This window comes from Syngnathus leptorhynchus, chromosome 1 (assembly GCF_054491065.1).
Source record: "Syngnathus leptorhynchus isolate UIUO chromosome 1, UIUO_Slep, whole genome shotgun sequence".
Taxonomy (NCBI): Eukaryota; Metazoa; Chordata; class Actinopteri; order Syngnathiformes; family Syngnathidae; genus Syngnathus; species Syngnathus leptorhynchus.
In genome coordinates this window covers 17,779,066-17,801,457 of record NC_141195.1, presented here as the reverse complement: position 1 = coordinate 17,801,457, position 22,392 = coordinate 17,779,066, and the positions used below count along the sequence as shown (strand labels likewise).

At 41.8% G+C, this 22,392-nt stretch overlaps 4 protein-coding genes and 1 long non-coding RNA gene across 9 annotated transcripts; 2 read left to right on the top strand and 3 right to left on the bottom strand.

The window, feature by feature from the left end:
- The first annotated feature begins 186 nt into the window (after positions 1 to 186).
- fkbp1aa (FKBP prolyl isomerase 1Aa) lies at positions 187 to 3,337 on the top strand. The gene is made up of 5 exons (XM_085921278.1): positions 187 to 312; positions 407 to 454; positions 1,614 to 1,726; positions 1,792 to 1,968; positions 2,944 to 3,337. Exons 1-4 carry the CDS (start codon positions 276 to 278, stop codon positions 1,918 to 1,920), a joined length of 327 nt encoding a protein of 108 aa, XP_085777404.1. The 5' UTR covers positions 187 to 275; the 3' UTR covers positions 1,921 to 1,968; positions 2,944 to 3,337.
- A 1,677-nt stretch (positions 3,338 to 5,014) lies between these two features.
- On the bottom strand, positions 5,015 to 7,296 carry snpha (syntaphilin a). The gene is made up of 4 exons (XM_085921266.1): positions 7,247 to 7,296; positions 7,039 to 7,170; positions 6,721 to 6,870; positions 5,015 to 6,234 (listed from the first exon to the last, which is right to left on the bottom strand). The coding sequence occupies exons 1-4, from the start codon at positions 7,294 to 7,296 to the stop codon at positions 5,157 to 5,159; spliced, it is 1,410 nt and encodes a 469-aa protein (XP_085777392.1). The 3' UTR covers positions 5,015 to 5,156.
- Positions 7,297 to 9,416: 2,120 nt separating this feature from the next.
- Positions 9,417 to 14,689, bottom strand: LOC147062430 (double-strand-break repair protein rad21-like protein 1). Of its 4 annotated transcripts, none has more exons than XM_085917109.1 (14): positions 14,575 to 14,689; positions 13,800 to 13,971; positions 13,590 to 13,716; positions 13,249 to 13,348; positions 13,043 to 13,125; positions 12,490 to 12,588; positions 12,273 to 12,368; positions 12,074 to 12,169; positions 11,235 to 11,464; positions 11,073 to 11,142; positions 10,464 to 10,597; positions 10,303 to 10,392; positions 10,059 to 10,136; positions 9,417 to 9,909 (listed from the first exon to the last, which is right to left on the bottom strand). In XM_085917109.1, exons 2-14 carry the CDS (start codon positions 13,947 to 13,949, stop codon positions 9,733 to 9,735), a joined length of 1,530 nt encoding a protein of 509 aa, XP_085773235.1. In that variant the 5' UTR covers positions 13,950 to 13,971; positions 14,575 to 14,689; the 3' UTR covers positions 9,417 to 9,732. The 4 variants fall into 4 exon arrangements, with proteins under 4 accessions (XP_085773235.1, XP_085773257.1, XP_085773249.1 ...); XM_085917131.1 differs by having other exon boundaries at positions 10,509 to 10,597; XM_085917123.1 differs by having other exon boundaries at positions 12,490 to 12,585.
- Positions 14,690 to 15,426: 737 nt separating this feature from the next.
- On the bottom strand, positions 15,427 to 17,941 carry opn7d (opsin 7, group member d). Of its 2 annotated transcripts, none has more exons than XM_085906727.1 (5): positions 17,851 to 17,941; positions 17,604 to 17,766; positions 17,167 to 17,294; positions 16,761 to 17,095; positions 15,427 to 16,544 (listed from the first exon to the last, which is right to left on the bottom strand). In XM_085906727.1, the coding sequence occupies exons 1-5, from the start codon at positions 17,939 to 17,941 to the stop codon at positions 16,074 to 16,076; spliced, it is 1,188 nt and encodes a 395-aa protein (XP_085762853.1). In that variant the 3' UTR covers positions 15,427 to 16,073. The 2 variants fall into 2 exon arrangements, with proteins under 2 accessions (XP_085762853.1, XP_085762862.1); XM_085906736.1 differs by having other exon boundaries at positions 16,842 to 17,095; positions 17,851 to 17,913.
- LOC147062428 (uncharacterized) lies at positions 17,114 to 20,805 on the top strand. The gene is made up of 3 exons (XR_015065592.1): positions 17,114 to 17,331; positions 17,753 to 17,906; positions 19,767 to 20,805. It is a non-coding gene; the product is annotated as an uncharacterized LOC147062428 (long non-coding RNA).
- Positions 20,806 to 22,392: the final 1,587 nt, after the last annotated feature.

Genomic DNA, 22,392 nt, shown 5'->3' with positions numbered 1-22,392 from the left:
ATTCTTTTGATGGTTTTTTTCATGCTTGATATGGAATTGTACTTTTAAAAGTATCCATCCGTCCATTCTGAAAGGCTTAAGTTCCAAATGTACGCGTGCGCGTCTCCGTGTGTGTAGTACTCACACACAAAAAAAAAAAACAATAACCCTAGAGTAGCGCGTCTGAGCCCACGCGCGCTTGTGAGAATGTGCGCCTGCGCGTATGCAAACGGTGCATCCCCCTGCTTCCGCTCTTCGCACGGTGGTCGAAACGGAACGGCCGAGGAATCGCGAACATGGGAGTGAAAATTGAAACCATCAAGCCGGGGGACGGTAGGTCGAACTCGCCTCATATTTTTGCCAAATCGGTTTGTTGTTGTGGTGTTTTTTGTCCATTCCGACGGTGCTGTCCCGTGCGTGTCTGCAGGACAAACGTTTCCCAAGAAGGGGCAGCGCGTCGTAGTGCACTACACTGGTGAGTAAGAATCGCGGCGACAAACTTAATCGTTTGGCCTTTGAATAATAATAATAATAACGATTATTCCACCATTGTTTGCTTCCGACGTTTTGGCTTAAAGCATTCGTGTCGTAAACTGGGTTGTGTTGTTTCCACTTGGTATTGTGGAGCGCAGCGGAAGGTTTCCTCTTTGGCTAGTAGTCAAGCGTGAAGTCATTATGGCTTTTTGGTGAGCAATCACTTGGTCGCTAACGTTTATATTTAACGATCTTATGTTTAATTGAAGTCTGTATTTGTTGTTGTTTTTCTATGGTTTGGGTGAGTTAGCAGGAGCCTAGCTTTTTGCCACTCGGCCCACGTCAAGCTAGGTGGCTAACTTAAGCTAATGGGCTAACCAGCTGCAATGCTTCCCTAAAAAAAAATTGTTCTGTCAAATTGGTTTTCATATCAGATCATTGTTGTTCTCGGGGAGAAGGGGAGGGGGGTTAGATAGTGAAACCACGTTAATAATTAAACAGCAATAACAAGCCAAGTGTCAAGGGCTGTAACGTTACGCCACTTATGACGGATCTGATGTGTTTGAAGGATCTTCGGAAGAGTCTGGTTGCAAAAGAGTTCTCAGAAGTATCGATTTGTTTAGCCAACTCGTCAAACAATGTCAGTATCACATTTCTGATTGAAATAAATGAATATGTCGACGATAAATCAAACCGTTTTAGCCACACTATAATGTTGAAAAATAGCAAATGCATGAACTTTGGCCATCACAACACAATGTGCAGGAAAAATGCATTTCCATGTAATTATTGTTTTAATTCCTGGAGACTCAAATGGCACCTGTTTGCTGGAATGACCCATTGACAATATTGCGATTGCGTCAAAATTACGTCACTTGTCAAGATGGCGATCAAGTCATTTGATTTGTGAAGATGATTTTGATTTCATAATCTCACAAAGTGTCATTTGACTACAAGGACAATCTGCATGCGGGGGCAAAAGTGTGACGTCATCAAACATTAGAAGTTTCTTAAGTTGCAATTGAACTTGAGGTTAGGATGACGTTGTACTGACAATTGATGTCAGTGGCAACCGAACAATTGTTGCAGAAATTTGCTTGACTTTTTGTAGAGAGAGCTTCGTGAACAGTATGGTTGTGACACACCTTCTCTGTGGTCAGGAACACTGGACGATGGGAAAGTGTTTGACTCTTCGAGGGGCCGAGCGAAGCCTTTCAAGTTCAAGATAGGACACCAGGAGGTCATCCGCGGCTGGGAAGAAGGAGTCGCTCAGGTGAGCGGAGCCTTTCTCCCTGCACAATGGTGAACCCGCATGTAACCTTCTCTCCACCTCCAAAGATGAGCGTAGGTCAGCGGGCCAAGCTGATCTGCTCGCCGGACTACGCTTACGGCAGCAAGGGCCACCCAGGCGTCATCCCCCCAAACGCTACGCTTACCTTCGACGTGGAGTTGCTGGGGCTGGAGTAGGGCTGAAGCGTCTTTGCCGCTTTGCTTCGTTCCGTGCAACTTGCCAGGGTGAGACAAAATATTTTGCTGTTCAGATATCCTACTGAAATTTGTATCTAATATTTGCATATTTGATTTGATCGGATATTTGGATAAAAATGAATACGTTTTTTTTCTTGAATATAAATACAACAGGCAAAGACGTGTAACCTCCACTTACGAACATTCCGAGATACGAACCGGAGCCTCGAGAGATTTTTTGCCTCCACTTACAAATCTGAACCCGTGAGTGACTGTTCGGTGACGTTGTGACGTGTGTGCGTGTCTCTACCCTTTGCTCAGCCACTTCCTGTGTTTGTTGATCTTAAACTCTGCATAGGAGGTTCCTCTCTAGGAGCTTTAGTTTTAACAAATCTCTCCCCATGCTTTTTTGGTCCATGAAATGAGGTGACGTAAGAGCCACAGTAGCGATTTTGCCAGCCAAAACAACACACTTGAGTTGGGCTGTGCAATCAAGCAAAATTCAATTCGGATTATTACACATCGCAATTGGAAAAAAATGACATCATTGAAAAGAAACAATTGTTGATATGCATTAATGCTCAATGCAACAAAACCATACTTGAATTTATCATTTGCAGCATTTTCGTTTAAAAAAAAAAAAAAGCAAACACACATTTTCACACTGCCCCGTTCTCTCTTGAGCTATTGTTGAACCAGCCCACTCATGTGGTCCTGAGGGGGCTACTTGATGCCCACAGGCACCACAGTGTCTGTCACCCCAGCTGTAGAGTCAACACTTGAACCATCTTTTTTTTCTTTCCCTGAATGAGTGCATGCACCTGCAACAGGATGCAGTCAACATAGCCGGTGACCAAACATTGATCTGGGCGTCGCGCATATGATTTTCTAACGAGTGTTAGCGTTGAGGCAGAAATCTTCATCGACAAAATGTTCGGATCGGCTGAACATGGCTGTGCTTTCCATACTAAATGTGCAATGATTTGTTCAACCTGTATTGTGCCGCTTTTCTGTTGACTGCAGGTCAAATCCTATCATGGGAACATGGAGGAAAATCCAGATGACTCCTGCATAGGACCTACTATGTCTATACCTTCACCTGTCCACTCTCCTTTTCGTATTCATACCACTTCATTCTAGTTTTGACCTTCTACTTAGTCCAACCTCATCCCATCCTATCTATTTAGACATACTGCAATGTCTTTTCCTGTTTTGTTTAATGTTTGACATTTACATGCTTTTTCTTTGTTCCGAAGTTCTGAATCAGTCTCATTCCTCGTGTGGCCTTTCTACAACACTGGTCTTAATGTGTTTTTTTTTTTTTTTTTTTTTTTTTTTTAAAGGAATTGTTTTGACGTGGAGCTGTTTTACGAGTGGCCATGGCACTTAGTTATCCGGCGACATTTCACATGGACGTCTCATCACTTGACATCCTCAAATCAAGCACACAAACGGAGTTGCCTACAGCTCTCCACAATTTTTGCCAGCAACATTTATTTATGAGCGCACGATGATTTTAGCGCTCAGACACTCACAGTTGGACGCTTTTTGTCTTGGTTTGCTCTAAAAAAAAAAAACAATAAATGTGGGGAAAATGTACCCCCCCACACCCCCCGAAAAACGTTTGTGGCAAAAGGTTTGTTGCATGAAAACTTATCGACGAGGCACCTTGCAATTTGTGATTGCGTTTATTTTAAGGAGTTGTGTGTTACAAGCTGTGGATGTTACATTCTCTTCCTTACTCTTCACAATAAAAGAGTACAGTCAGTATAAGCGTCTCATTGCTTTGTAGGAATGGGACAGATCAGATTTAAGGAGCAACTTGTAAGTTAAAGATATACAGTACATTTATATTTCAACCAAAAAAGATTCTGTTTTTGTGCAACGTGCAGATCCAACCTTTAAGTTGGATTGAGCTAACAAACTACTCTTGAAAACGAAAATATATATTTCTTTGCATAAGGTTCAAACTATTATTGTACACATTTTATTACGTGCGTAGGATTTGCTAATTCAGCAGGAACTTGACCTCAAATGTCTCACTCTGTCCTCTCTTGTCCTATGTGAACACATTCGCTCTTTCTTTATATATACAAAGTTCAAAAATAGACCCAAAACATTATCTTAAAAATCCTTAGACAAAGCCATTTGCATTCATACATTCACGGATCATCACATGACCTTGTATAACCTTCAGTCCACACACACGTTGGTCAAGTATTTCCATGGAAAACGACAAGTTAGCTCCTCCTATGCTTTGTTGCCATTGTTAAGTCCCTGTAAAGTTTTTTATTATGCAAGCTATTAAATATTTATAAAGAAATGCTCCCGTAGGGAATGCTCTTGGAAAGAAAATGCTGTACATGACAATTGATGATTTGTCTATTTAGGTGATTGTAAACTACATACATCTGGGGAGAAAATGTTTACACTAAACTGAAATTGAAAAAAATCAGATTTTCTCGCATAAATGAAATTGTTGACGGGACAAAGAGCACAGTAGAGTCCGAAAAAGTCACAATTTCGAGTTCACCCAAAATCTTATGGAAAATAATTCTCAAAACAGTAAAACATCTGCTCAGTAACTACTGTAAGATAAAATTACAAAAACAATACTATAAGAATGATAAAAAAATATATATATACATAGAACAGAAAAGTGTAATAAACATTATACCTTAATGGTTGACAACAAACCATTCTGAAAGATTAAATGCAAATGTATTGTACATAAGTTCAATACAACTGAACTGGAGCATTCCAGCAATTTGCTTGAATAGCATTTTGCTTGGACCCAGGGGCGGAGCTATGTGGTTGTCAGGGGTGGCCATTATTGTCAATATCAACACCTACGGAAAAATATTGTCTGAGATTTAGCATGCTAAAGCCAATCTTAGCAGTCTTTGGGTGGCAAACTGTATGGATTGTACAATACGTATATTATTTTTCTGGATATATAAAAAAAAAAACATTCTGGAAGAAAATCTGTTTTGAGGAGAGGAGGCTGGAATGGATTATATGTAATTGCATTTCCATTACAATGGGACAAGATGAGTGTTTTGAGTTGCAATTGCTCCACTTTTATCTTTGAGAGCAATTTTTCTCTGTGCAAATAAGTAAACTCCATTAAATTCACATCAGTTCTTTGACATATTCTTTGATGTTAAATGTGACAAGAGCAGCCCATGCCAAAAGCGTGTTAAGTTTGAGAAAGCCTGGAGAGTTGAGATGCCAAGTCAGATGGGCGTTCCACTCACGCTGGACCGTCCGCGTCCTGGCCCGCCGCCTCTCCGACGGAGCGAGTGCAAAGCCACGGCACAGCAACCTCTCAGCAAGGAGCCGATATGATAGACGGGCGCAATATCCTGAGGTGATCCGCGACACAGCCACGCCACAGTCGGAACCACCGGCGCAGCCAAGGCCAACAGATCCACCAGGAAATAAGGGCTCCAGTGGAACCTCTGAGGCGAATCGTCGTTTTCCACTTCCTCTTTGCAGTCCTCCTCTGTCTCCAAGATGACTGCTTCCTGCCTGTGGGGGGCCGCGGAGTGGGGTTGGCGCACGTGGGGGATCTCTGGAGGAGATAGAGGAAGCAAAGTCGTCGGAGCGGCGAAGGGATCCGCGGGGCCCGTGTCTGCCGACGACACGGAAATGACGCTCAGCTCTTCTGGGCCGCTGTTCTCACGTGACCGCCAGGTCATGGTCGGGCTGCAGGCCTGCGAGCGTACTTCTGGCTTTCTCCTAGCTGGAGCACTCGGGACAGGGTCGGCGGGTGCAGTCGAAGCCGAGGCAATAGTTTCCGGGGGCTCCTCCTGAGGTAAGTGCAGGAATAAGTGATGATGAGGGAGGTAGCAGCTTCCGGACAGAGAGTGGCAGGAGTGCGAAACCGATACCGCGCCCCCTCGGCACAGCCGGTCACAGGGCAGCGCAGTCCCTTCGGCGTGGTCCCGCCGTGGTGTGCGCTCTGTGAGGGGGCCGGCCTCCAGTAACAGGTGGCACGACGATCGGTTGGACTCGGTCGGCGTGGCCTCGGCGCTCAGGTGTCTGCTGCGGGTCAAAGTGCTGGCGGGGGAGCAGCCGCAGGAGCGAGACCTCCCGCTGGGCCTCGGGTCCTGTGACCTCGTGTATGGCTTGTGGTCATGGTCTTGCTTACCCATGTTGGACCTGACAGACTCCACCACTTCTTGTAGGTGCTGAATTTCCTTGCGGGCTTCTTTGAGTGCCAACTGGGCCTCCACGCGGTGGCATTCCTCTTCGATCCAGTCTTCCTGCATCCTGTACAGCTGAGTCCTCAACTCATCTATTTCGTAGTCCCTGTAGTGGAACCCAAGAAAATGGAAAGTACGTAAGATTCGTCCGTTTTTTTAACGACCTTTTGTTTTGCTGGTAAACAACAGGCGCCAGGGCAATTCGCTGTGGCGGAGTGTAAGTGACAAGCGCCGGCCTGAACTGAAAACGATGATAAAAACTTGTTTGGGGTTGTGCCACCAGATCACAACAGCCCAATAGTTTTTATTCTTCTTCTTCTGTAAAATATAGCATTTAGAATGCACAAACATAAATTGGTTATGATTCCTTAACAGCTGTCAGAAAATTGGCAAAAAAAAAAAAAAAAATTGTAGTCCAAAATAAAAGCGATGTTTGCAAATGTCTTATTTTGAGTCAACCCAAAGATCTGTCTGCTTTTGTAGCCAGAGTAGAAAAATCAAGACTTACTGTAGAGAAGCTGACACAGTTTGTAAAATCTTAATTGATCTTAAAGTTTGTAAACGACTGACGGATGTATTTGATATGACTGACCTGTGATGTAATCGCTCCACGTTGTCCCTCAGTCTAGCTCGCAGGTGACGTATGCACACTTCTTTCTGCTGCAAGGGAGTGAGGTATTGCTCTGGGGCGGGAGGCCTAATCCCATGGTTGTCGCTACACACCGTATGCTTTGCCTGACGCCTGAGGAGAAAAAAAACATGACATCATGTTTTGGGTAGATTTTTGGCGTTTACTTTATTTTCTATGTCGGGAAGAGCTTAATGTTGACAGGTGGAAAATGCACAGCCTGGCACCATTACTCATCATATTGTGGCAAAAAAACAAATCCTCTGATTAGCAACTTTGTACCTCGGCGTACTGGGATACATCCGAGGCGTGAGGCTTCCCTCTGTCGCCTTGACCTTCAGCGAGTAGTTGCCGGTGCTGGACATGTCACTAGGGTTGCATCGTCCGCTGTTACCACTCGCTCCTGCAGAGCGCCTTGTTGTGAAAACGACAATATTGAGTTGATGTGTCCTAAAAATTGTTTGGATGAGCAAGCGGGATGTGACCGTACCTGCCCTGACCTGATGAAGGTTTCCTGCTTGGGGTGAGCGTTAAGGACATGATGCCTCTAGTAAAGGAGGCTCGGAGGTCCTTCCAGCTAGACTCTGAAAAATAGTAAATACATTTATGGTATTAGAATCTGATTGGGTCGAAATTGGATTATGGAGACTCATTTCCTGCAAAAAAAAAAAACTGACTTTGGCAAAGAATGAGTTAGGCACTTATGTTATTATAGTGATATGTTAACTTTGGGTCAAATACTTGATATCATAGCTATGCAGTATGCAAATGATATGAAGCAACCAGTATATTGATCAAATGACAGCAGTTCAATTAAAGTTCAATGTCACTGTCTACACTAGAGCAAATGAACAACTGAATGAACCAAAACAGTCTTCAGCTCTATTTTTAAGTGGGATTAAAGTTAAATATAAACTCAAAACAACTTTCACGAACAATCAAATAGTCACGCTCCCTCTCAAGCAGATGTCTTGGACTCGGACGGATGACGTGGCCCTTGAGACTATGGAACAGTGTGTTGTTTTTACTCTGCCTCTAATGTTGTTGAGTTTTGAAATCCTTTGACGTGTTGTGTCTTTGTTTGCTTGAAGCACATTGATTTGCCTTGTGTATGAAATGTGCTGTATGAATGAAGTCAATAGAAAAAGGTACAAAACACTTTTTCATTCATACAAGCCATGGCTTTGTGTTCATTTCACAATAGGTCGTGTTGTGAGTACATTTCGACGACATCATCTTGAGTTTAGTATGAATACTTTTCGGTGTGGTGTAGTTCCGAGAGATTTTTCTCATGATCGAGAACGAACACACGCACAATTCCATTCATCTCACCTCGCCTCTTATATATCATCAATAGCAGCATCAGCATCCACCAACAGGTGGTCACGGCGTTAATGGCGAGAAACACGTAAGCGTGTTACGTAAGCGTGCGCGTGATTGAGGATGCGGAGGCGAGCAGCTGGCACCAAAAGCGCACCAAAAGCGGCCACAATATGTAGAACATCCTGGAATACAATTAAGTAGTGAAAAACAGCAACGGGGACGGAGCACAAAATAGAGAGGAGAAAAAGGATGAGTCCCGCAGAGGTGTCCGACAAAGCCGTTTGTGTAGTGGCGGGTGCCGTGAACGCGTCTCACCGTGTCAGAAGCCTCGGACGGCGTCACGGGGACGACGACAGCTATACTGAGGTTGCGGCTGGTGCGTCGCTGGAAGCGTGGCGAGAAGACGCAGCAGCTGATGCGGAGCCGAGCGCATCCTGCAGCCATGAAGGGTTCATATCGAGTGCGCTCACTGCGACGTCGATGCCTCTTAAAGAGACAGCAGGGGACGAGAAGAGACGACAGAAGGGAGGACAGGACATGAGATGAGATGGGACCGTCAGGGACAAACGTTCAGCGCTCTCACAATCAAAAATGCTCTCACACATATCAATAAAGTACTGTACTGAAATGCTTTCTGATAAAGCATCAATTAATCAATTTATCTCATATGGCCTACTGAATAAAATGTTTCAGTAGTGCGTGTGGACGATTCAGGAATGAGTGATAGTGTTTCTCTAGTGTGTGAGAGCACCACAGTAGTTATTAAAAGATTTTTAGGTCAATGTGGAAAATGTGAGTATTTTACTTGTGCATGTGTGTTTCATTTTACATGTGAAAGTGTTTCTGTTGTGTAGCTTCATCGTTATTATGCTAAGGATACACCAATCTCCGGTTTATATTGCAGACCACCCCCGTGACCCACAAAATCCACAAAGTAGCAACTAAATATACATTTTATGATTTGTATATACACCAAATGAGAATGTTTATGATCCCAGAAGGAATGCATGTGACTTGCACCATGTAGGTATTTTTCTCCACTGGGGATGGCCATCCTCATGGTCGACGATACTGTAGTATCTGTGACGATCTATTGAGTGACGTCAGAGTCAGCAAACAAGAGTCAATTGAGTCTTGGTTGGGAGTTAGTAACTGGCTGAAGCACGAGCAGCTCTGCTTAGTTACGTCAGTTGTGACAAATGGCAGTTCGTGTTGTAATATGCGTGTGTTCATTTTGCTACCTCTGTTTAACATAGCGAGCCTAGAAAAAGTGAAGTCCGACATAGCAGGGATGATTGTAATGCAACAAACCTGAATGCTACACATTGCAACCAGATCTTCATAGTTTAATGGCAAATTGTAACTTACAGTTTGATACACACTGCTGGCTTTTAAAACAGCAACAGCATCAACATTTTCAAGCAATAAATGTCAACAGTCCAACAACGTTTCACTCATAAGAAATTGCTCTGTTTTCAACTCAACTAAAAATGGGTTTCACTTCAAATACGAGTTGCTCTGGAATTAATACAAATATTTTTCTCTTGGAATTGTATTATTATTGAACATACAACCACGTCCTCCAAAACCAAGACTGCAACCTGTTGAAGAACCCACTGACAACTTCTTAAACTCTATTTATCTATTAGTGTTTCAGCGTGAAGAATGCAGAACCAGGGTGAGAAAGATGTCGTGGCATGGACCACTCTGGTGCAGAATCACAACCCCTTCCTTCTGAAGCATAAGGCAACACTGGAATGTTCTAGCCACCTGCAGGCGGGTGTGTCCTGAGCAAAGGTCCCTCAGGCAGAACGAAGTGCCCTCAGAACACTGCCACACACGTGCACACATAACTTTAGTATATATATATATATATATATACTATATATACATGTAAAAACATAATTATTTGCCATATAGTCCAGAGGAAATACTGGATTTCAGCATTAATAATAACTACTTTATTTTTAGGGACTTACTTGTAGGGATTTCAGAAGCATGTGTGCTTGTCGATACACCGTCTGGTGCTCCCCAGAATTTTGGCGGCCCAGTAAAGGCTGCAAATTACAAAGGGACCGTGTCATTTACAGGTAGTGTCGGCTCAACCTCCAGGGAGACAAGTTAAAAGGGACCGAATGGTTTGAAAATGGTAGCCCCACTGCCAAGTTAATTTGAATCTAAAAATGCTGGCAAAAGCTTGAGCCACACAAACTTTGAAGTCACCTGACTGTGCTGCTCCATGTGAGACTGATGGACAAACATCGAGTACTCTGGTGAAAGCACTGGTTGACTTGTGTCCAATATCTGTTCATCCTGAGAGACACAAAGCACATATGATAAATGTGACTGATGTGTCACAATTGGCTAGAAATAGTTGTGCTTACTTGCATGAGCTCCAAGTCACTTATGTGTTGGCTGGAATAATTCACCTCTGTGAGCTTGTGTTCTGTGGAGGAATCATTGAAGCTTTCTGTGCTGAGTGGTCTTGTGTTACTGAGAGCGGACACAGGGTACAGAGCTGTGGAAAAGAACAGAAACGCTTCAATAAGACACGCTGTTGTGTGTGAAAATAATGGCGACCAAAGAATTATTTGAGACCAATTCCGATATTTGGCAGGTAAAAAAAAGTCTGAGAACTGACAAGGAGGTCAATTTAAAAAATATAGAATGACAAATGTATCATTAATGGCTAGTTATAACAATTATAAATTGCGTATTAAACCGGGAGCCCTTAGCATTAATTAGAAACCAAGTCGATCTCAGAGAGATATTTATTGTATTGAGTGGCGTCAGAGCCCCGTCTAGTGGACAAACGGCACAATAACATCATTATTGTGACTCCAACACTGATCACCATTTACTGTTTCATGGGACATTAAGAATATATCATTGTGTAATCTGTAAATGTCTGGCAGATTATGATTATTTTAAAGAGCCAATGAAATCAGACGACGGATTAATCGGCCAGGCCCTACTCGAGTGAAATATTCTACCTTCATGGTCATCTTGCTGCATGACCTCTTCCTCCTCAAATGTCACCTGGATAACGTCCTTTGGAAAAGCCTGTCAAGAGAAAATGGAATTCGGCAGTATCATACATTTCAAACGGGTGTTTTTATGACTTGATCTGGGAGGAGAAATTGGTTTTGGGGTACCTCCTTAATCTCTGAACCTATAACATTGGAGCATGGCTGCATGAGCAGTTTGACTGCAGTTCCGCTTTCTTTCCAGTCCATGAGCTGCCGAGTGGGGGGAGCCATGATCGGGATGTCAATCAGATCAGAGTCGTCGCTAAGCTGCATCTGCATGACTTTGTCACTCAGAAATGTCATTTGGTCCATGATCAACTTGCACTTCCTCTGTCTTCTCTTCTTATTTGTACTTGCTGAGGAGATGAGAAAAGTGAGTCAAGTAATGTTTGATACATTTAAATTTGAAATTAGAGGCCATTATTTTTTTATTTTTTTTATTTTGAAAGTGGGATTGGGAAAAAAATGCTTGGCAATTGCTGAACGTTTCTAAAAGTGAAGACAATTTGGAATTTTAGCAAGAAACGTGAAGTCAGTGCACTTTACTTGCTTTTGCAGGCCGCCTAATGTGGCGGGCCAGATCTGGCCTAGAGGCCTTGAGTGTGTACTAACATTTGAATGGTGACAAGTAAAGTAAAGTACTCAAGGTTAGCTTGAGTGCAGCCTTTTGCAACCTTTTGGAGCCAAATGTCCCTGCAATGGAGACGAGTCATGTGAATTCTATGACTCCTGATAATCACTACCATCTTGGCCACGACTCGTACCCTTTAAATGGCCCAAGTACTTTCTTAAGCAATTATCCTCCGGCAGTAAGCCAATATCAACATACAAAGACGTTTTTGGCCATTCGACTTGTATTTGCAAGGACAACGTCTGTCCTTGGATTGTTATATCACCAGATTTTTACATGTTTGGTTTCAGACAATTAAGTGTAGTAGGTGTTCATAAAGCTTGGTTGTGCCTACAAGTGTCAGTCAAAGGCAGAAGGACAAAGGATGTCTGCTTGGAAGATGGCTGATTCAGGGATTCTTCTTCCTCTGCAGGATCTTTTCTAATGACATCTAAAGAACAGAGGGAATTTTTCAACCAGGAGATTTCACCTATTTTTAGATATATTTGTGAAACTGAACGCTAAATAATGAATCTCTAAGAACCCTGTTGTACCATGGTTTTGGTTGAGGGAATACTTGTTAGGTGTATTATTATCATCTGGGATGAACTCAGTAAAGTCAGGATGAGTGCCGCAGGATGTCAGGAAGTCTGTGGGATCAAAAATCACAACTTTATTCACAATAGATGACAGAGAATCAAGATGAATTGGTCAAAATGGACACAATCGTAGAATACCGTATGTCTGTTCAGATCATTTAAGAAGACCTACCAAGACATAAATCTACTCCAATGTCCTCATCCCCGAACATGTCTTCTGGGTGACCGAGAGTTTGAAAGTTCATATCCAGCTGACTGATGGTCATATCTACTGCAAATCACAAAGAGAGACCAATAATCCAAACCAGTACTCACCTCACTTAAAAAAAAATGGAAAATGCTTCTGTGGGGAATGCTACTTGGGGAAACAGTGTCAGCTTGATTTTTTTTTCCTAAGTCACAGTCGATACCAATTAATAAGAAGATTGAGTAAGCAAATCTTGTACGTGAGAAACATTTGAAAAAAAAAAAGATAGATAAAAATGGGTGGATTTTGCTGCTTAACTCGAACCCCACAAACATAATATTAATCAAAATGCTGTGTTTAGACTATTGGAGGCACATAAAACATGTTATTGTGAAGAAAAAAATTGGGGTTAACTTCCTCTTTAATGTGTCTGTGTCCTATCCATCTTGTGCCATTCATACAACAGCGTACTTAAAATTTAAGAACAGATTAAACTGATTGTAGATAATTTTATTCTTCTGTTTCTGCCAATGGTTACCTGAATATTCCTTGAGGGTAATTTCCTCTGCATGACTTAGATTTTGCGAGTAGACATCCATATTCATATCCACGTTGAAGTTACTAATGGAGAGAAAGACGACAAATAATAAATACCAATTAAATAATGTAATATTCAGCCATTTATAATTCATATTTTTCACTCAAGGACATATCAAGTGTAATCAGAGGAACTCAAAAAGGTACCTTGAGCGAGGCAAGTTAGAAAAGTCATGACTCAAAGAGATTTCTTTCACTGTGGCGTTAAATCCTTCACAAGACAATTTTTTTGTCCCTTCTGGAGCATCTGGAATGTAAAAGGTTACAAGCAGATGCCAATATTGGAATCATTTTACTTGATAAGAGAAAACTCACAGAACCTTCTGGGCGTGAGAGACGTTTTCCCAGAAAATGTCTATACTGTCCCTTAACATTCTGGCACTAATCAACTCAGTGTTCATCAATTAATTGGTATAAGCACCCAGTTAGACATATGGCAGTTAAACGAGACAGTTTTTCTCCACAGATGATGAGTACAAATGTTTTACCTGGCCGAAATGACAGTTTGAGTTTATCCAGGGCATGACTGCAGTCTGTTAGGAGATATTTAGCTTTTCTACATAAGATCTGAGTCACGCCAAGAAGTAGAGATCCAGACAGTCGTAAACCCAGAATCTGTAAATACAGTATCACCCATTTTGTACAGTACTTTTGGGGCATTTGTTGGGCATATGATGTTAATATTTAGAACTGTGCACCTGTGGGGAAGATACAATATCTTCAACTGCTGAATCCAAATCACATTCAATAACATGGGTTTTGGTGACCTTCCTGTTATAGTACACAGATAACCAGATTTCCTTCAGCTTTTCCCACTTGTACAATAAGGTTGTCCAACAGTTGAGCATATTCCTGGAGTAATCTTGTCACCTGAAACAAAAATATTTATGCTATGGTTTAATTCATGTCATTGTGTTGCCCGCGGTTGAGTTAAATTACCAAGTTTGGCTGCAAATGTCACAGCAAAACTTCGCTTTGAAACCTGTGGCATTGGTTAGGAGTTAAACATAGGTTTTCCCAAAAGTAATCAGTTCTATAGTAATATATGTGTATAATGGATAACCTACTTCTTGTCACACTGTAAAACATGGGAATGAATAAAGGTTTTCCGAAAAAAAAAAGAGGAAATTTTTCGAGGAGTTTTTTTGTTTTTTTACTAGTTTATTATGTCACAGCTGGTGACAGTCGAGTAACCTAGCGACCACTGAGGGGCATCCAAAAAGTTTCGTGTCATTTTGTAATAACATTGTCAGGTGCAAGGAAAACATTGACCGCAAAAATGAATTCCTTCCTTGTGCCCAGGGTTAAGGTGAAAAAAATACTACGCATTTCAGGTGGGGAATAAATGTGACAGGTTAATGTAGTAACCTTTGGCGAGGATTTTACCACGTACTGTTAACCTCCAATTATGGACACAGCTCAGAAGAGTAACGTCGTACATGTATATATATATAAATATATATTTCAACTCACAGTTTAAGCAGACGAAGAATTCCAGCAGCTCTCGCAAATGACAAGTACTTCACTCGAAAATCCCGCGTCTTTCTTCGGCTTGTGACGTCATGTAACTTTACGGCCAAGAAAATGGCGGCCCGTTTGACGTAATGCGGAACAAAGGCAATAATGTGGAGTTAATAGCAAGCAAATTACAAGCCAAAAAAAGTAATAAATAAATAAATCAATTAATATGTGCAGATATCAATATCAATCTGTTCTTAGTGATTCTCGAATCCCATGCAGTAGCATCCCACTGTAATACAATTGTACATTCATCATCTGTCGTTTGTAAACAGCAGGGGGAGTCATGTCATAAAATACTGACTATATTGCTTGTAAAATGTTTTAGAAATTCCGTGTCAATTCCGTTAAATGGACAGATCAATTTAGAAAGAAATATTAAATAACCCAATTTATTTATAAACCCATTTTATTTGGGCAGGCCTCCCTCACCTTGACTTTGACACCTGTGCATAAGCCAGTATATTTTTCTTGAACCCCTCACCACCACATCACTATATCAACACTCAATCTTTATAATAAACAACACTCGACTTAATCAAACAGAGCGCATTATTTTATTTGTGTATTTTATGTATTTTCTACGCATACATGAAGTGATATACACACAGCATCACATGTTTTGGGATATGTCCGGTAGCATTACAATTGCTCCAGGATTCCATTACCTACAATGAATGCAATCAATCAGTACTGTAATCAATGCAGTGTCCACATAACACAAGACAGTATAGTTCCAAGTGCATCACTTAAATCTGACTGTTCCACAATAAAACCGAGTCCCTGTGGGGAAAAGTGGCTGCCAGAAGTTGATGGATTCCATCCATCTAAAGGAAACTAAAGGGAAAACTAAATCAATTGCAATTATGTTTTACGTGCCCCCAACAGTCTAATCACAGCAATCTGATTATTCTTGTGTTCATGGAATAAGAATTAAGATTAATCGATTCTCACCCATCCCACGGCATGTCATTTTGGACTTTTACCGCCTTCTACTGCTGACTGAATTTGTCATCAAACTGCCCTCTTGCTTGAATTGCGAACATCACATTTCCACGGTTTGGGGGGTTTGGCCCAAGGGCAGGAATGTTTGTGCATTGACTGCATTGTCATTTTGATATAATTTTAAAATAATGGGATGGGAATAAAAAATATTTCTTAATTGGATTCATTGATCCCTGAAAAATAAAAACTAAACAGTTGATTTGATTCATCATTGATTGCATACCAAATAGTTGTATAGATTTTCCTGCCAAAATGAGAAAGACCACATCCATTTTAGTAAACACTTTTATGTGGTGGGTCACATTTGACATATAGAGAACTGGAGCACAATAGGAGCTGATCATCCCGCAATTTTATAAAGTCTTGCAAATTCTATACAAAAACACCTTCTCAGTGATAATATCATATGGTATCATATCATATATCATACGTTTTGTTTGGCAGCACCACTAGAGGAAGTCAGCCAGTGGTGTGGTGGTGACGGCGAGTTGGCTTAGTGTCACCTCTTTGTGAACCGATCCAGTCAGTATGCAAGCAGTTCTTTGGGTTGAGTTTACATGACACTTGGCAGGATTGTTAACGTAGTGAAGACACACCTCACATCTGTCCACTTGCCCGTTTGAAAAGCGTGCGGGGCTACTCGTGTCTTTGCTGCATTGCGGAGTGGCACCCAGTCGTGGACTTGACCTATAGATCCTCTGCCATAACGTGAAGGTGTCCCTGTAGAGACACTCGCGGAAGTTTGGCTTGCACAGCAGGTAGACCGCTGGATTGTAGACGGTGGAGGATTTGGCAAACACAGCGGCCACGGCGAATGCGGACGGAGGAACCTGTGTGGCGTCACTGAATGCTGACCACATGGCAACACCGGCATAGGGAGTCCAAGCACAGAGGAAGCCTATACACACTGCTACTGACAGCTGTAGAAAAAAATAGAGTGACAAATCAAAATTTCATGCGTATTTGGCCGATATATATTCATGTGAGGGATCGCTATTATTTTTGTCACATTGTTAGATATTTTGATGTAAATATCTAAAAGTACCTGTGTCCAGATATAAAATTGTGTGTACTACTATATTGTACTGCTCTACTTTCACGTTGCTAACTTTGAAGAGAGACTCACTCACTCTAACCTTGACAATAAGCGAGTGCGCACTGGTGCTCTTAGCTTGTGGCGACACGTGCTGCTGGACAGCCTGCCGGGACCCTCGTACCGTGAGCAGGATAGATGAGTAGGAAAGAAAGATGATGGTGCAGGGCAATGCGTAACAAAAGATAAAAAGGCAGACAATGTACGACATAGCTGAAAGCTCATGGTTGGGCGCGTGCCAGTCAATGCAACAGGCCGTGCCGTAGGGTTCCGTGCCGTATCGTCCCCATTGCGCCAAGGGTCCCAAGGCAAACACTGATGCGTAACACCAGACTCCAGCCACCAGGAGGCGAGCATGTGCCCAAGAGAACTTGTTTCCTGGGACAAGAGAATCAGTGAGCTGTTTTGCTAGTTGTAAGCTACTAGTTGGTTGTTCATGAGTTTCTCACCATAATTTGGAAAGCAGACTTTAAGGCAACAAACAAAAGAGAGGGCAGTGAGGTTTGTCAGGCTGCAAAGACCAAACAGTACACCACTCATTGCATAGAGTTGACAGGCGGTCTCTCCGAACAGCCACCTGTTTGCAGAGGAGAGAAAGAAATGAAGTGAAGACTGTAAGCAATTGAACTTAAATATGGATTAGAGCTCGACCAGTATGAGATTTTTGATGCTAAAATCCTGTACATGTACACAAATTCTCATGATACCCCAAAATAATTCAAGGCAAGCAAAATGCTACTAAATAAATCAAGGAACTTGAATTTGTAACACTGTCAACATAGGAGTCCCTATGTGATGTTTAATGATAATAATTAACGAATTAATAGTAGAACCTTGCTTTTTGTGATAATTCCATTCCAAAAAAGTCAAAATCTTGATGGCATACCTGTGTGAGAAAGCTGACGGTATTGCCAGGGGGAATAAAAAGAGCGTCATCCCAAGGTCACTGATGGAGAGATTGATGATGAAGAACTCGGGTGGCTTCAGGCTTGAGCGTTTGTGATGTGCAACAAGTAACAGAATGCAATTTTCTAGGAGGGACAGCACGCCTGGGCGGGAATTGAGAGAAAAAAAAATGTTCAGGTGTGCCGACTTGGCGACTTCCGCTGAGGATCATCAAGGAGTTTACTCACAATATAAAATATAAAGTGAGCCCATGACGACATCATACTCCTTGGAGATAGTGGAGGTAAACACAGCTGTTGTGTCTGAAGCATTTCTCATCTAGAACATTGGCACACTTATGAGTCCATTTGGAATGAAAACATGCACATTTCCTCATTTCAAACTAGAAACTCTCACATTCTCTTAACGCTTAATCATCAGATTTGCCAGCAGGCCTGGTGGGCAGAGATTTCCTCAAAGGTCATATACTCAGTCAGATGCACTCACTTGTTAACCTCATCTGCGGGGACATATGTGTGGCTTATGTACTATTCGACAGTATTCAATTTGCTACACTGACTCTCAAGGACTGAAGTACGCAGGCAAGATCAAGAGAAAGACTTGATTGTGATGCAAGTGAGCATGCCAGTCAATCTTGATGCGCCCAATTGTCTGAGTGCCATCAAAACAAAGAAAAACACTCATGCCTCATTTTAATGCTTCTTGAGAGCGCGATTGTGTCTTGATCCATCTTAAAAGGTTGCAGCAATGTTGGCATAATCTATATGTTGTGTGACGGGTAATCTACGATGCATCTTAACATCTGTGGAAGTGAAGGAGAAAAATACCTTTGGGGTGGGGCCAGATGGCAAGAGCCTAGAAGAGCCAAAGCAGCTCAACTGTACTTTTGGCTTATTCGGTCTGACTTTTCAGACTGAGCTGTGAACAGGTTGACTAACTTTCGTTTAGCCAGTATTTGTATTTACAGAGCTGTCTTATCTGACTCAAGCTGACTGAGTTTGCATGTTCTCCCCCTGCCTGCGTGTTTCAGACAATGCATGGATGGATGTTATCAGTCCATTTTGAGGATCCAAAATATTTTACTCCATTTGTGTTGATTTTTTTTTTATAAATCTAAATGTTTTTCTCAATTTTGGGTTTCTCAGTGGTGCTGTATTTATATGCATCCCCTCGCTTGAGCCACACATTTGTCATTCATTGAGCAGTGATGCACAAAGCCAAAGACCTTGGGAGACCTTTTGCGAGCCTGAAGTGCACCATCTTTACCCTTGCTGTGTGTAACCAACCGCCTGTTCTACTGAAAGTCAGTGACAGTGACAATCAAACGCCATCGTGCTCCACTACTTGCACAGCAACATGACAAAGTGGCTGTGGGGCTTTCTTTCAAACAGCACTTTGAAAACAAACATCTTATGTAATGGGCTCTGGAAATGATAATTCAGATCATCATTTAGTCTGGCTTTGATTGTATTCATAACATTTGTTGGTTTTCTTGTCTTTGAAAGTTCCCATAACAGTCAATTACTGTAGTAAGTAATCTTTAAGAAAAAACACTTGTCTTTTATGAAGCTTTTTTTTTTTTTTTTTTACCTCACTCATTAAGTCAAGCTAATTTCTTGTTAGATTTTTTTTTTTTTTAATCATTGTCTTCTCAATTTGTCATTAAAATCACATCTGACATCTCACAGCACAGTCCGCTCTAGCAACCAAAGCTGACACATACTGGGTCACAAATGTCAACAATGTGCTCATGGTCTTGTAGTATCACAGTAGCAAGCTGTTTGAAAAATGATAACATAAAGCTAATGTGCAAGAGAAATAATGAAATACCAAGTGAGTGTCTGGCATCGATTGTGCAGAGAGGCAGATCTCATTACTGCCATGCCTTCATGATGTCAGCATGTACATTCACCACTTTGTACTTTTGAACCTTGCTTGACTTTCAGTCAACACATGAAAACAGTGAAAACAGAACACCATTTTTGCCAGTCTGAATGTGGTTCATACATTTAAAACACAGGTGAATGTACACACACTTGTATTCAACTAGAGTAAAAATGTTATTGTAATTATTCCAAACCTGAATGTCACAGTCTGATGTGTAAAATTTAGAGGAGACCAACCAGTGCTGCTTACCTTCCAGGGAAGAATTTCGTGTCCTCTGTTAAACTCATGGAGGCCCAGTACAGAGCAAGACACTGGACATGAGCTCCAGCCAACAACTAAAAAGGAGATGGAGAGGACAACCTGGTGCCACGCTGAGCGATAAATGAGAAAGCGCTGGAAAGTAGCAGGGAGAAAAGAGTCCAGCTTAAGGTAACCTCTTCCTTTTCTTCACGACACATTCACACACATCCAGCAGGCGGGTGGACGCCTTCATGTATGGTATCGTCATTATTGTGGAGATGCACTAAGCGAGAGAGGGAGAGAGAGAGAGAGAGAGAGAGAGAGAGAGAGCGCAAAATAATGGATGGGGGAGGCTGATTTGACAGGCAAGCTCCAAGTGTGGAGGATGACTCCAACTATTACTCATCCCATTTACTTTATGGAGCCTAACATAATTTCCTTCTGCTGTATACTTGTAGTGTACCGTAGTCAAGAAAAAAGATTGTTTTTTTGTCTTGGGTAGTTAACATTGGCAGTGATTGGCAGTGGTGTGGTTCAAAGTCTCTCTGAAAATAAAGTAGAGAGTGAAAATGACAACACATGACAAGGAAGTGATCGTTTCATTTTGCATATATTTGTTTGCGTGCCCTAATTGACGCTGCCCTAGTTAACGCTCTCATGTTTTTTTCAATAAAATTATGTTTTGTTTGTATTGTTGGTATTCTCGGAATAACCGTTGCTGCTGAAAATGAAGTTTAACTGGGGCGTCAAACTCGTTTTTTGTCGCGGGCTGCATCATAGTTTCCTTTGGAGGGCCATTATGACTGTCAGTCCAAATAAATGTACGAATGTCTACATAACAAACTGATGAATAACTAGTTTTGAAATCAGAGACTAGCATAAACGGTTAAGATCAATGGTAATAAAACTTGCTAACCACATCTCTATTAGTGAAGACAATTTGTATTTTAGTATTGACACATAAATTCGATGCAGAATTTGTCTTGGCGGGCCAAATATATAATTACACTGCGAGTCATATTTGGCCCACGGGCCAAGGTTTGACACCCCTGAAGTATAACAACAATCAAACGCAGTGTAGTTTGCGACTGAGAGCAAATTTATCAGGTGATTATTAAGAGCTGATCCTCTCAAAATATGAAGTCAAATTGACTTGGCCGCCGCAGCAAAACCAGTAGGAAGCATTTGCGCTGCACCAAAAGCATGTGTCATCCTACTTTAATCGTGTACCGCCACCCGCATGCAGCCATCTCGCTCACAGGCTGACAGTCGTGGAAAGCCGCTTAAGGGAACGTGGGCTCTTGAGCCGAGCTGCGTCGTGACTGCCAGAATATCAGCCTGCCTCAAAGAGAAGGGCTGTCATGTAAAAAAAAAAAAAAACAGAAAACAAGCAGGATCTTGGGCCTTCTCAGGCCACTTGCTGCATGTTGAAATGAGCCTAATCTAGAAGTTGAAAACCCGTGGGTGTCATATTTTTGCCACGCTTGCTTTATGACCCCTGAGAAGAGTTTTGGGAGGATTGCCTCGTCAGTGAAATGTAGTAGGGCCTTGATTTATGGCTTTAATTTATTCCTTCAAGACGCTTGTTGTTCACAACACTCTCATCCTTCCCCATTGAAATAAATGGAAATCCGTTCCTGCCCCCCCCAAAAAAAAAAAACAGGAACAAGACGGAACAAGATTTGGAACATGAATATCTACCGAACAAAAAAAATAGCATTCAACACAGTTTGTGACATGAGCATTGAAGGGGAATTATTTAAGTTTGCTCTTAAACAGTGACAGAGTGCGAGTAGCCATTTGTAGCAAATCTGGACGATCGCTCCATAGGACGCAGGATCAAGTAGCTGAAAGATGAATCCCCTTGATCTATATTTTCAGATTTTTGGAACCACAAATATGAGCAATCTGAATCAGTCAGTACATTCTGGGGTTGGTGCTTGTTCACGCAATCAAAGATGACATTATACTCAAGTTTGTATGTGAGTCAGCATCCTAACTGTCCATCCTCCAACGATCACCGTAATGAGGACAAAAACTCTTGAGGACACTCTACGCAGTGAATCACCTTTAAAACCATCCTCTGCTTTTGTGCCAGATTTGGGTTTTGCAAATGTTCACGGGGGAGCAGTAAAAAAAACAACGTACCAAACATCTTGATAAAAAAAAAAAAAAATCTTGTCTATATGCTGTGAAATATTTGAGAAACTCTGAAATAAATACCAGACATAACAGAAAAAAACTGCTAAAGGTTGTTGCTCTAGCTCTTTTCTCATGGTCATCCTTGTGACATTTCAATCATTTCTATTAAATAGATGTGAGAGATGGAAAAAAAGAGTGCAGTGGGTTCATCGTCCACATAATTGTCATTGTTTGTCCGACAAGGATTCCCAGCAAGGTCACTTCAGCAGTGCCTTTGGAATGCTGAATGCAGTGCGCAATGGCGATGATGGATAATGGATTTGGATGCAAGGTGACACCACTGGGCTGCTTATTGTTTACTTCTGGGACTCAATGTGGTTTTTTTTTTAAAGAAGCTTTTATTTGTGCTCTGCAGTATCTTCCAAATGATGACAATTTACCTCTTGGAATGTTTGCCTCCTTGTATCTGCAACTGTCACAACTTTACAGGGAATTTTAAC